At 39.4% G+C, this 13,054-nt stretch overlaps 1 protein-coding gene across 3 annotated transcripts in view; it reads left to right on the top strand.

Moving 5' to 3' along the window:
* Positions 1-13,054, top strand: part of PCCA (propionyl-CoA carboxylase subunit alpha) — a 314,254-nt gene that overhangs the window by 18,256 nt on the left and 282,944 nt on the right. For all 3 annotated transcript variants that reach the window (XM_068928028.1, XM_068928023.1, XM_068928032.1), the window contains exons 2-4: positions 5,279-5,356; positions 9,248-9,295; positions 9,383-9,451. In XM_068928028.1, coding sequence (XP_068784129.1) covers positions 5,279-5,356; positions 9,248-9,295; positions 9,383-9,451 — 195 coding nt within the window. The remainder of the gene's footprint in view (positions 1-5,278; positions 5,357-9,247; positions 9,296-9,382; positions 9,452-13,054) is intronic.

Here is a 13,054-nt window from a genome sequence, read left to right as displayed (position 1 = left end):
AGGGGATGGGTTATTCTTAAGTATTTTTCTCTCAGGAAACTTACATGGCAAATGTGTTTTGCTCTGAAGGTGTACAGGAGAGAAACTTAAACAGTGGGGGAAAATAAGTTTGGGAATGATGTGACTGAGTTGGAACTAGCAGAGCAATCATGCTGTTTGAAAACTTTGTTCTTGGTAGCCATATACACATGTATGTGTATATGCATATGGAAGACTACTGCTTTTCCCTCTGAATGGTCCAAAGCTTTTGATGTTTGCCCTTTAGAGCTTTCCTGTGAAAGCTCTACTTTGCTCCTTCCTTTAAATTCTCAAGGATGTGATCTGGCTGTATCAATGTAAACAATAAAATAAAACGTTTTATTTTATAACACTCACGAATATAACGTTTTTATAGGTACTTAATAACACTTGTGTGTTACGTAACTGAAGTGATTTTTTTTAGCCTTGTGTGTGAAACTCGCCTTCAAGAGGAGAGTCTTCAATGACTTCATATGAGTGATTTGTATAGGAATTACTTTCATGGACCTTTTAAATATTTTGCTAACATAGGCAAATATTCTTACTTAACTCTTCAAACTTTTAACCTGCTTGGAATTCTTACAATTTGTGCCAGGGCTAGTAGCTAGTCAGTCGTTAACTTTTGCTGTATCAATGGAAGACCTGAGAAAAGAAAGTGCAAAAACCCTGTGAGCTGGGGATTCAACTATTTGCTATGTTTCTAAGCTAATGCTTAATGCTTGTATGTTAGCTTCCATGCAGAACTAGTTCTCTGCAGAATATAACTAAACTGTTAGTTTCTTTTTGGGTGCTTTACACTCTTGGAGCTGGGAGAAAATCTTATGTTGAAAGAAGACTGCAGTTACTGTATGAGGATGAGAAATGGCTTTTGGTATTTATCTTGAAACTCTTCTGAGAAAGCTATTAAAAAGAAAGTAGAGGAAAGGTGTAAATACTCTCTTATGAACAGTAAACTGCTGATACATAGATCTGCCATCAGTGTGTACAAGTTTTTATTATGAAACTGAATGTATGGAGTTTTCTGCCTTTTCTGCCCTCATAATAAGTTTATGTGCCCACCATTTTTAAGTCATGGAAGTGACCTGTACAGCGGGAGCTCCTTACTCTCTTCCGCATAACATTATTAGCATACTGTTACTTCAGGGAGGTGCTTTTTGCCTTTGTTCTTTTGTTGCACGGAAGCATTAGGCCAGAGAGGATAGCAAGGTTGGAATCATTTGCTGTTTGTGAAAGAAGTGTGGTCACAAGTTTAGACAGATAAATGTATTCCAACACTAGTGGAGTTCAGGGGTTGTTTTCAATATTTAATCTAGAGATCTTAGTACTGATAAGCATACTTAAAGCAGATCATGGGTAGAGATTTGTGTGTTTAGAGTTACCTTGCTTCCAGGAGTAGCTGTTTGGATTTGCAGGCAAAACATACTGTCATCTACTATGCAAGACCCTTAGTTCTGGACGGAAGTTAAGAAACTTGGTTAAGTTTACATAGCATAGAAAATGGTAGAGTAGTTCTTAAACAAGATGCTGATCTGTATGTTTTTATTTGCTTTTTAAAATGTTTAAGACTTGCACTGGTAATTCTTGTATCATTACTATAATGCCATGATTTGTTTCACAGGCTCTAGCCTTACTGGAGCTGTTTAAGCTGCTACTGTGAGAAATTGTTCCAGCTTTCTCCAGGTGCTAGTTCTTGGTTATGGGCCATCCCTTTTCAACTGTCTCTCCCTGCCATTGTGCCAACACCTCTGCTTGAATATCTAAATGGATAAACTGGACTGAGGAACTGATCTGGCTGAAAACAATTTCCCCACTGCTTGTGGGTGTCTTTGCAGCTGGATGTATTTCCTACTCTGGTTCACCAGGTGACTCTTTTGTAAACTTCGGTACTGGTACCAGGGAGAACACACTTGGGAGTAGGAGTGACTTAGTTTTAAAATATAGCCTTAGTTGATGAGTATTGCTAACACAGCACACGTACTACAAACATGAAAACTGAATTTCTTCTCTTCTCTCTTAGATTTGGCGGTGGTTCTTGTATCTGGTAAGAGTGAAAGAGTTGTGTGTAGTGTAGCTTGCAAAAGCTTGTACTATTTTTCCTTTTTTCTTTTTGAAATTGGTTCTGCCTAGAGTTATGAATTCCTGGCTGTCCAGAACACTCTGAAAAAGTGCAAAAAGAAGAGAAAGTACTTGATTAGTAAAAAAAGAAATATTAAGGTTGGTTTCCTGTTTACAAGATTTGTACGATCGTATATTAGTTGATAAGCTGCATTTTCAACCTTACAGATTAAATTTCTTGCAGATGCCTGAAAATGTCTGCTTCCTATGTATGTTGTGTATGTACTCTATCTGTAAATGTCCAGAAACAAGGGTGTCAGATTAGGTCGAAATTAAAAAGATTTGGGAACAGCTTCAGTGTGATCAAGATAGTGAAGATATCACGAGTTCATAATGTTTAAAATTATTCAGAAATATTTATTGTTAATGGGAAATATATGGCAAATGTGAGGGAGTTATTCCAGTGATTTTTTTTAAGGTATTGAGTCTTTAAAAGTGTGGAGGCAGAAGCCTTAGGATCTCTAGCAGAACATAAAAGGAAGAGCTAGAATTTGTCTGATAATAAGTACGCTGTGCTGTTACTGATTGAGCATTGGTTACTCTATTTCCTAGTTGTACTAGAATATGCATTCCTTCCAATGTTAACCTTAAGTAAATGTTGATATCAGATGCTTCCCTTCTCTAAAATCTGGTACTCTGCATTTCAACACAGATGCTTTTCTGGCCAGAAAGCTCAGTAACATGTTATTTACAAGATGATCTGTAGAGCAGAAAAACTTCTTTCCTTAACGAGGGACAAACAAAACTTTAAAGCATACACGATGAGCCATCCATAAATAACATGAGTTAATTATTTTCTATTTTGTTATTGTGTACCATGGTGTTAAACCGTTGGAAGAGGATTCATAGAACTGTATTCATAGGAAGGCAGGTTCTCTACTAAGTTCTGAGGCAGAAGTTTGTGCATAATCTGAGCCACATGAAGAGCATGCTATTCTACAAATTACTGTTTAAGTTGTACAAAATTATTTTAGAAAATGAATGGCTACACCAGTTCATGTGTGTATATAGATATGCACATATAAATAAAATATGCACATGCAATGTGTTGTAGTAGTCACTAGCTTGAGACCCTTATTAGCATTAGATACAAGTGGGCTAGGATGTGCTTGTATTCATGTTTGTGAACTGACTGGGGATCTGGAAGAAAACGACTTATTTGAATGGAATTAGGGTTTGAGTTATGGGATTTATGGTTTTTGGTTTTTTTTTTCCCTAGCTGCTTGGCTGATTCAGATTGGGCAGTTTCTGTGCTACTTCTCTTGACAAAGGAAAGTGTGCACACGAACTAGCGTTGAACAAGATGAACAGTTAAGATTATGCACCAGAGGTTAGTGTTGGCTGTGGAAACCCATTTGGGCCTCTTTCCTGTTTTTTCATCCTCTGGTGCTGGGTGAAGGTATTATTAGAAGTCAGACTACCTTGGATATGGCTATTGTGATCCACAGTTGTTCCTGTGCGGTGATAGATGCAATTGATTTTCTAAAGGTATGCCTACTGTTTGCTGGTAAGCTTCTTGCAAAATGAAGTGACAAATGTCAGGAGTTGTTCCTGACTTTTCTTCTAAAGCTTGAATGCTTGCCAGAATTTGAGAAACTGATCTAAGCTCTTTTCATCTGGAAAGGATTAAAATCCACCTCATTTTTCACTGAAGAGTATTTCAAACACTACACTGTATGTTTTGAGGATGGGGTTTGGGGAAGGGTTTTGTCTACATCCCTTCCTTCTGTACTCTTAGTTTGTCTTGTATGGGCTGTGGGTATGTCCCTACTTCAGCTGATAGTTACTTAACTCCCAAACAAGATATGTAGAACAGTGAGCTAGTAGCGCAATAAAAGGAGTTAGGAGGCTCTAGTATCTGGAGCTGAACTTCTATGCGTTCAAAACTCTATAGCTTGTATAAAAGTTATTTATAAGAAAGTCTGGAGGCATCCCTTCCCCCTCCTATCTAGCTGCCCATATTTAGGTTAGCCTCGTTGACCTTTCATCTTTCAATTGGTAATGTTAACCTGAAGACTTTCCTTTTGAATGTGTCCTGTATGAGCTGCTTCAGAGTATTCATGGTCCCGCAAGGACACCTGTCAGCTTTATCTGAGAGGAGAGGGACTCTACCTGCTTAATGCCATCCACTCTGGAGCAGAATACTCTTACTGCTATAACCATCCTTGCCCCTTCTTACTGGATCTGCATCACTGAACAGTCATTGAAGGTATAGCTGTCCTGCCATAAACTTAGAATAATGACTGTTTGCTGTAATTGCACCTGGCAAAAGCCTGTCCTTAACTGCATCTTCCTTCCTGCATGTTCACGACTGTTATGGGGCAGGTAGCTGAGTTCTCTAACCTTTATGTAGATGTACACTTCCTTACCTTAATTTTTTGATTTCCTTTCCAGTGGAGTAAGTGTCCATCTCTTTTTCAGTCTCCTTATAGGAGAGCTTTTAGCTTCTACTAAGCTTCTTATTTGGGTCTCCACAACTTCTGCAGTTCTTTCAGATGTAGTTGACCAGTTCTGAGTTTGGAGAATTGCGTATTGTTATTTTGTACTTCCTACCAGATAAGGCAGTACTCGGTATTAAGGTTTTTGTAGTCTTTTTCGTTCAACCTGGATAAGCAACTGTAGTCCTCCCTGAGCCCTCTATCTACACTGAGGTAACTTTAAAGTAGGATCTGTCTCTCAGACTGGTGTCATCATGGGATTGTGGGAAAGACTAGGAGCCAAACTAGTATTTAAAGCCTGTTCTGTTCTTGCTGTCTAGTACGTTACCTGCTCTATGCCCAGCAGTGAAGGCCACCTTTCCCACTCCCTGAGTGCATGCATGCTCTTCTGAGAACTCACTGGTTAAATGTTTCTCAGAACTGGATGGAAGGAAAGATGAGATTTTAGTGGAGAGTTTATTTAAAAAAAAGTGCATACTTAAGCTAGTGACTTTTATCTGGGGCTTCTAAATTGTCCTAAGTTACTATTCATTGGGTGTGTGCTTAAGGGGAGCAGATCCTTCTGTCCACTTAGGGGTGTGATGGGGGGGAACAAAGAGGGGCAAGGAAAGTTATGGAAGAATTTCCTCAAGATGTCAGCATATGAACTGTTTGTCTTAATGCAATACTGTAGCAGGAGGAAAAATGTTTATCCCTTTCTTCTACAGCGTGAAATGCTCTGTTCAAGACGGTGCCTTGTAACTTCACGTCAACTGTATTCGGTTGTGCATGATCCAAATGAAAGGGTAAGTAGTATTCTGCATGTTCCATCTCTTCTCTAATGTGTTACTGTACCATTGACTTTTGAGTTTTGAAGCTATTTCCTTTCCTTGTGCTGCTAACACTAGTAGTTCTTCTAGTACAATCACTGTACGGTCACTGGTTTAGTGGTATGTTTTTCTGACCTTTTTTAAGCTAAAAATGTTTCTCTTGCAGTATGTTTGCCAAGATTGGGTAACGCTTTAAGTGCGTATCTTAAAAGGTTAGATAAATGATCGTCAGCTTAGGAAAGTTTCATGCTAGCCTGAACGTGTTATAATTTTGAAACAACTATTCTTAATGTTTTGTATGGTCTAAGAGCTGTAGGCTTTTTAAAACCATCTGGAAGCTAGACAAGCAAAAAGCTTTCCTAAAAATTGATCATGCAGTAGTGGCAGCACATTGTTACATGGTCTAATATACATTGTCCAAATCTGACTTCACTTACACCCTTGCAGGGGTGACAACTGGTGTAGAACTTGGATAAAGATGGGTCTTTTAAGGCCTGTGGAGAATAGTAAATCCTCATCTTGGAGGAGGTTGCTGGTTTATTGGAGGTTTCTATGTGGCTCACTGACTTGTGCAGTAGCAATCTCAACTTACAGCTATCTGCCAAGAAAAACTTTTCTGGTGGGAGGTTGTCTTGGCATGGCCTCTGAAGTAATATACTTGGAAAAATAATGTGACTGGAGGCGCTATAGTATAGAAGTGCAAGAATGGCACTTCAGGAGTAATTAACTTGCCCGTATATACCAGGGGAGGAGCAATTAACTGGGAGTGAAATGGTATTAGAAAATGGAGGGAAAAACAATATGTACCTGGAACTGTGACTTAAAAGACTCTGAGAAATTAACTTTTGACTTTAAATGTGTCCTTGAGGCTTAAGGTCTTGATTGGATCAGAGTTCTGTTCCCTTCTTAAACGTATGATTGTTTAGACAATGAAATTGAGTTTTTGGCCTCTCTTTACTGGAAGTCATTTCATACCATGCAGTGGCTAATAGAGGTAGTTCAAGCTCTTTTCTGCTTTCTTCCTTTGCTGCTGCCTCCACCGTTTTTGTGATGATCAAACTGTCATACAGAACTTTTTTAGCCAATTAGTGGAAATGACATAGAAATGTTGCATGTTGTTCAAAAGCAGCACGTTATTTTTTCCTTACTAGACTTGAGGCTTGTCATCTTTAACAGCAGGAGCACAAGAGTCCAGTCTCCTCCTATTAGTGTCTTCATTGCAGAATTGAAAAATGAAAATAAATGTCAAATCTTAACATCTTCATACTGAGACCCTTATCTTGCAATTTGACTGTGCTTGGTCAATAAAACTGCAATGCAAAAAACTAAGTAGGTGAAGTATTTGAGAAGTTAAACTTTTCAATGCCAAGTATTACGGGAGCTTTTTACTCCCTCTCACGCCAATGTGCCTGAAAGCTTCAGGTGCTTAGAACACTCAAATTTAGACTCCAGAACAGTTTGAATGTGCTGAAAATCTTTCAGTAACTTCAATGGGTTTTGGACCAGGTCCACAGCTAAAAAACTCCAAATTGCTAGCTCCTGTGGTGTTCCTACTGTACATACCTCAGATAAATATCCTTAAGCAAGTTCAGTTAGGATTCAACTTTGGAATGGAGCGTAGGTGTGCCTGTGTACTAGGCTGTGGTGTTCCTTCCTCAGCCGATCTGGCTGAATTTACATGCAGGCTTGCTACAGCTCTTATCTTAGGATTTTAGCATTTAATTTCTATATGCTTTTACTACACGGCACCATTTTTAAACTGATCATGTGATGCCGGTTCAGCTCTGACTTTGAAGAAATAAATCGTTTTTGGTTAAGGTCACCTTGGGATATGGGAGCAAACAACAATATAGTATCCTAGTTTGCCTATAATTGCTGCGGTGGGGTTTGCAGTTCCTTCCTCCCCTTTATTCCCCCCCTCCCCCCCCAATTTACTAATGACCATAGGGTAACAAAGAGTTTTATGGTTGCTGTTGCAATCCCCCTGCCCCCCAAAACCACATGAAAAGCAGATGGCGGTGTTCATAGGGAGGGAGAGTAGCTATTGAATGTCTTAATGTATAGTTTGATAAACCTAATCTGGTGCAACTGCAGGCTGTCCCTGAAGGGGGGAGGCCTGCTGCTCCCTATCTTGTTTTTGTTTTGGAGTGTAGGAGGCAGAGTAGGGCTGTTCAATCAGCATGTTGAACCGATGTGTCCTGAAGCTGCTGCATCCCTGCTAGGTTTGATGTGAGGAAAGCAGTGGGGGTAAGTGTGTAGAGCAGGACTGTCCCTTTGAATTGCAGCCTTTATTTACAGTAAAGGTGCAGTATCATCCATTTGTTTAGCAGGGAGGCTGATGATGGCAATAATGCTTATTCCACCCCACCCCCACAATGAGATTTCTATGCAACTTTGTTCCTCCTCCATCCCCTTTCTTAATGGCAAGTTTTTGTCTAGGGTGTAAGGCTGGTGTTGGACAGCCTGTTATCCCCTTTTCAGTCATGATAGCATTGAAGGCCTATTTGCAGTGTTAAGTGCACTTCAATATGAAAGGTGACAGTGGATTTCACAAGCGTGCTAGATTTGATTTGCTATCTTCTTGCACTGTGGCTGCTACTCAATACTGAGGGTAACAGCTTCATGGTGGCAATGTGGGGGTTTACCTAGTTCCTCATGTGAAGCTTAGCTATGAAGAGGGGAAAAGGCTAGTACTACTCAGCAAGCTTGTTTCTACAGAGTGGGAGTTTTGATCTTTCCCCTCCATGCCCTAGGCAGAGGAGAACCTCTCCTCCCTGTGATTTGGGTGTCACTTCACAATACTTGCCTGCCTGGGAGATTTTATTCTGGATCTGTGCTGGCTGGAGGCACTTGACCCCCAGATATTTGTTGCCATTTTCCACCTAGAGGTAAAATAATCTAGTTTTAGTTTTTATACAGGCATTTTTCCCAAAGCAGATGTGAGGGCTGTCACAGGGAGTCTGGAGTAGGAAAAGAACAGTCATGGCAGTTTCTAGCAGAGGGATGTTAACATTGTGTCAACGTTTGGTGCTCAGTGATGGGATGAGAGGCAGTGGGTGCAAACTGAAACACAGGAGGACTTGAAACAGTGTCTGAAGGTAAGGAAAGGCTTCTGGGTGACTGGGTACTGGAACAGGTTGCCCAGGGAGGTTGCAGAGTCTCCATCCTTGGAGAGATTCAAATCTGCCTGGACAGGGTCCTGGGCAATATGCTCTAGAGGACCCTACTTGAGCAGGGGGACTGAATTAGATGATCTCCAGAGGTTCCTTCCAACCTCAACCATTCTGTGATGAACATCAGCATGGATGTTTACTGTGTCTAATCCACAGTGTAAGTGTAATTTATTTTAAACATGCTTTTCAGAGTACTGCCTTAACTTTGTAAGAAATTTTTGGGGGTCCTTCTTTGTGTGGTAGAAAAGAGCAAAGACCTGTAGAGCAGGGAAAGTATGCCACCTTTGAATATCTTCTGTGTCCAAATCAGAGTTCAGGGACTTCTGGGTGTTGAGGGTGTTGCTATGTATTTGGCAGTGCTTGTGAATGTCTCTTCCTTGAACTTGACTCTTTCCCAGCACCTCTGCAGAGTTCTAGTTTCCATATCTGTGCATGGTAAGGAGATCCAGGGAATGCAGGTGTTGATAGTTCAACACCTTTTTGTTTTTTCTGAACCTGTGTACGTGCTAGGTAGATTTGGTATAGCATACTGCTTATGCTGTGTCATTGTTAAATCAGCATAACTCTTTAGCAGGTGATCTCAGTCAGCCAATGTTTTAGTGGAAATGGAGGAGAAAAGAATGCCCATTTCTAAAGGGGGGAAAAAACTTATGATTTGTTCATCTTAGGGTTCTTATTGTTCTTTTCCCTTCAGACTTTTGAAAAGCTCCTTATTGCCAACAGAGGGGAGATTGCATGCCGAGTAAGTATTTAATCTTCTGAGATTTTTTGTTTGTTCTTAACTTGTTGATAATTTAAATATTGATGATTGTCGCTTTTCATATGGCAGGTCATCAAAACATGTAAGAAGATGGGGATTAAAACAGTTGCTATACACAGTGATGTTGATTCCAATGCTGTAAGTACTGCTGGTTTATTGCTAGCTTATTTGAATGCAAATGGTAGATGGGACTTGGTAATTCAACAACACTTTTCAACTATTATGCAGGCTTATTTACCGTAATAGATGTGTTGGTAATTTTGAAGCCTCTTTGTATGTCCTTTCCTTCTGTGAATGAGGGGAGATGCCAAGAGAGGAGGATTAGTCAAATATATAGTGTTTTCTTGTGTGAACTCTTTTGTATTTTGCCCTTAGAAACATGTTACCTTGTTCTTTCCTTCGTTGCCTGGATTAAACCAGACAGCAGAGATAGAGTAGTTGATGAATATGTTGCTCTGTGCACTCAGTAAAAGCGACAGTGAAACCTGAAATTTGTTTTGCTAATAGGCACAAGAAAAGCCAATTAAAAAGCGTCCTACACAAGAATAGGAAGACAATTTCCTCTGTGCTTTTTCTGAATGATATAAAAGGAAGTATAGTTATACTTGCATACGCTCATTGACTAGAGAGAACATCTTATTCCTTGCTTTCAGCAATTGCTACAGGAGAAAGGATTCAGGGTGCCCCTGCAGCCTGGGAGAGCTTGTCTAAATCTAGAAGAGAGCTGCAACCCTATGTTATGATTTACTGAAAGAGGTCCATCAGGCAAGCTCTGAGAGGGGGAAAAAAAAATGTGTGTTTTATGTGTGATAGAACTTGTGAGTATGTGAGAGGTACGTGCAAAGCCTGATTCGTGGAGTCTGTGGAAGCTGAACTATGAGAACTTAGGTATTTTCAGAGTTAAGTGATAGCTGAGAACTTCAGAACTGGAGTTTTGGACTTTGGCAGTACTTTTATCTGTGGTGTTTCATGATTCTATTCCCACATGACCTACTCAGGTCATATGAATTGGGTAGGTAGAGCAAACTGGATTTTCTGAGACAAAGGGGACAAATGTCCTACTGCTGAATTTCTGTGCCAAGTAATTCTTCTGGAGGTAAATGAAGAGTATGCTTGGTCTGCATTTCAACCGGTAGCCATAAGTGGGAGAGACTAGTAGCTTGTGGATGCTGAATGGACTGTGAAACGAGCCCCTAATAGATGGACGTCAGACATCATAAATTTAAATTCTCTTGGAAGCCAAGGGGTAAGTGGATATGAACACAAACTACTCTGTGATGTGCAGTCCCTTCTAGTAAAACTCTGAAACATGTTAATGGGTACTTGTATTCCTCCTTATGTATATGGTATCTGTTAGGATAAATGGGTTTGCTGTTTAGCAGTGCTGTGTAGCTCTGTTCCCTAGCATGAATTCATTCTGAAAATCAACCAAAATGCTATTTAAAAAAAACCAAAAACATGTTCTTTCGCAGGTCTGTGAAGGACTTAAAAAAAATGAGTTGCTGTACTTCCCTCTTGTGGGTCTAGATGGCTTTATATTTATTGTAAGGATGCTCCTATGAACTGGAGAATATGGAAACTATGAAAGTATAAAGTGAAAAATGAGATCAGAGAACACAAAAAAGAATGATGAAGAAATACCACTCCTAACCTTAGGGAAAGGAATTCAAATACTGCATGACAAAAAAATGAAAATATAATAGCTACTCTGCTTCCATCTGTGGTGTCTTAGCTTTCTCATCCATGTAAGGACTTTAATATGTAATAGTTCATAAGAGAAAAGAAATTCAAGCTGGTAATCTCAGAAATGCATTAATGTATTCAGAACAGTTCATAATGGTAACAGGTGTGTTAAATGAAACGCTGATATTTGGGTTTATTGACTAGAAATGAGGCTCTAACAGATGCTACAGGGGGTGTCTGCTTAGCCCTTTGGACCCTTTCTTAAAGACAAGTAGCAAATCTAGCTGCACAACCTAGTTAGCTGTGTGCATGAAGAAACTTGAAGTATTTAAAAGGAAAATGAAAAAAGGTTATGTGAAATTGTTCTTTGTGCTTAAAATATGGTGGTTGTACTATAGCAAGTCTGAGCAGCATCTGTATAATTAGACCAAAAAACTAACTTATATCCACCACATCCTTGCTTCCTTGGGTGCTTGAATTGGGAAGTAGTTTGACTGTTGTCTGTGAATGACTTAATTCACAAACAACTGGAGATAATCTACTTGGCAATTAGTGATGCTTGTAACTGCCAGTTCGTATGATCTGGATAGATGGGTCCAGAGGCCAAATTCCTTGCTGTTTGAGGGTGTCACTTATAGTGACAAAAATGCCTCTGCTGCATGTTATTCTTTTCTGTTCAGGCTCCATAAACAGCTACTTTTTTGGTTATACCAGTTGTAGCAAGATCTCAAAACCTTTTGAAATCCAACTTGAGAGCTGATGCAGCTTGCCAGATAAGCCTCTGTCTCCGCCTAGGAGAAACGTAGTTAGGAGAAAGCTGTTCACTTAGTGCTAAGATGCTGTAAAAAGTTGTGAACTTCTTTTAATTTCAAACTTGACAGGGCTAAGCTGGATTTCCCTCCTTCAAGCCTTCTTGTATTGTTAAGGCAATAAATGTCATAGGAAGCTAGTTGGGTGATAGTCGTTGGACCAAAGGCAGGAATAAATGTAAAGGTATGGTGTTTGAATGGCTGGCCATCCCAAAACTGTTTGAATCTTTACTAGAAATAATGGGACCTGGGTTTAAGTGATTAGAAGAGTAGGGATAGTTTACAAAAAAATTTTAAATTAAAATGTTTACAAACAGGATGAACTGGAGTAGGTAAATTCTCTATTTAGAACCTAGAGTATACTTAGAGGTATAATAGCCCCTTATTATATTACCTGTGTAGCTACTTGCTAAAAACGGATAGTCTAATCCTGTTGATACTAACTCAGTTTTACAAATAACTTTAAAAGATACATCTACAAGTCAGAAGACTTTCCTTTTTGTCATAGTGGTTGAAAATAGAAATGGAATTGAAGCAGGTTCCTTTAGTGTGCCCAGCAGAGAGAAAAAAACACCAAGTATCTAGCAATTCAGACTCTTCCTTTGGCATGAGGATAAATTTGTTTAAATAATGGATTTGTTACTGAGCGTAGCTAAGGAATATGTTGTATCAAATAACTTCTGTCTCTACTTGGGTCTTAACAGTAAGATATAAAAGAGGCTGCAGGTAGAAGTTGGAACTCTTAACTGCACTGTTTTTATCAAAGCTAGCAAAAAAGTATGAATTATCTGAATAGGTCAGAGTCTATTGGTAACATCTTCTTTTGCAGTGAGCAATAATAGCTTCTAATATCTTTCCATCTGTTGTCGTATGTCTGCATGACCTGAGCAGGGATGTCTGCTGGTATTTTTTGCATGGTGGGTGGTGTACAGTGTCTTAAACTGTGCTCTTTGAATCTTGAATATACTTCTACTTTTTCCCCCAGAAGTCTGTACAGATAATAGCTTAAAACACATGGGTTTTGGTGTATGTGTAAGCTTATAATTTGGATTCTTCCAGAGTTAGAAATAAGTGCTGAGTTGTACTGGGTGTAAGATCTCTAAGTAGGGCCATGACCTGTTAAATTTAAAGTCCTGGTCTCACAAGTCTAATGTGGAAATAGATCATTGTAGTAGTTATGTTATGTTTTTGGTATGCCAGTTTGCATGCAGTTAGGGAAGATGGAAAGTCTATGCTCTAGCAAGTTTGA

This window comes from Struthio camelus, chromosome 1 (assembly GCF_040807025.1).
Source record: "Struthio camelus isolate bStrCam1 chromosome 1, bStrCam1.hap1, whole genome shotgun sequence".
Classification (NCBI taxonomy): Eukaryota; Metazoa; Chordata; class Aves; order Struthioniformes; family Struthionidae; genus Struthio; species Struthio camelus.
The sequence above is the reverse complement of the archived record's forward strand: the minus strand, read 5'-3'. Positions and strand labels throughout refer to the sequence as shown.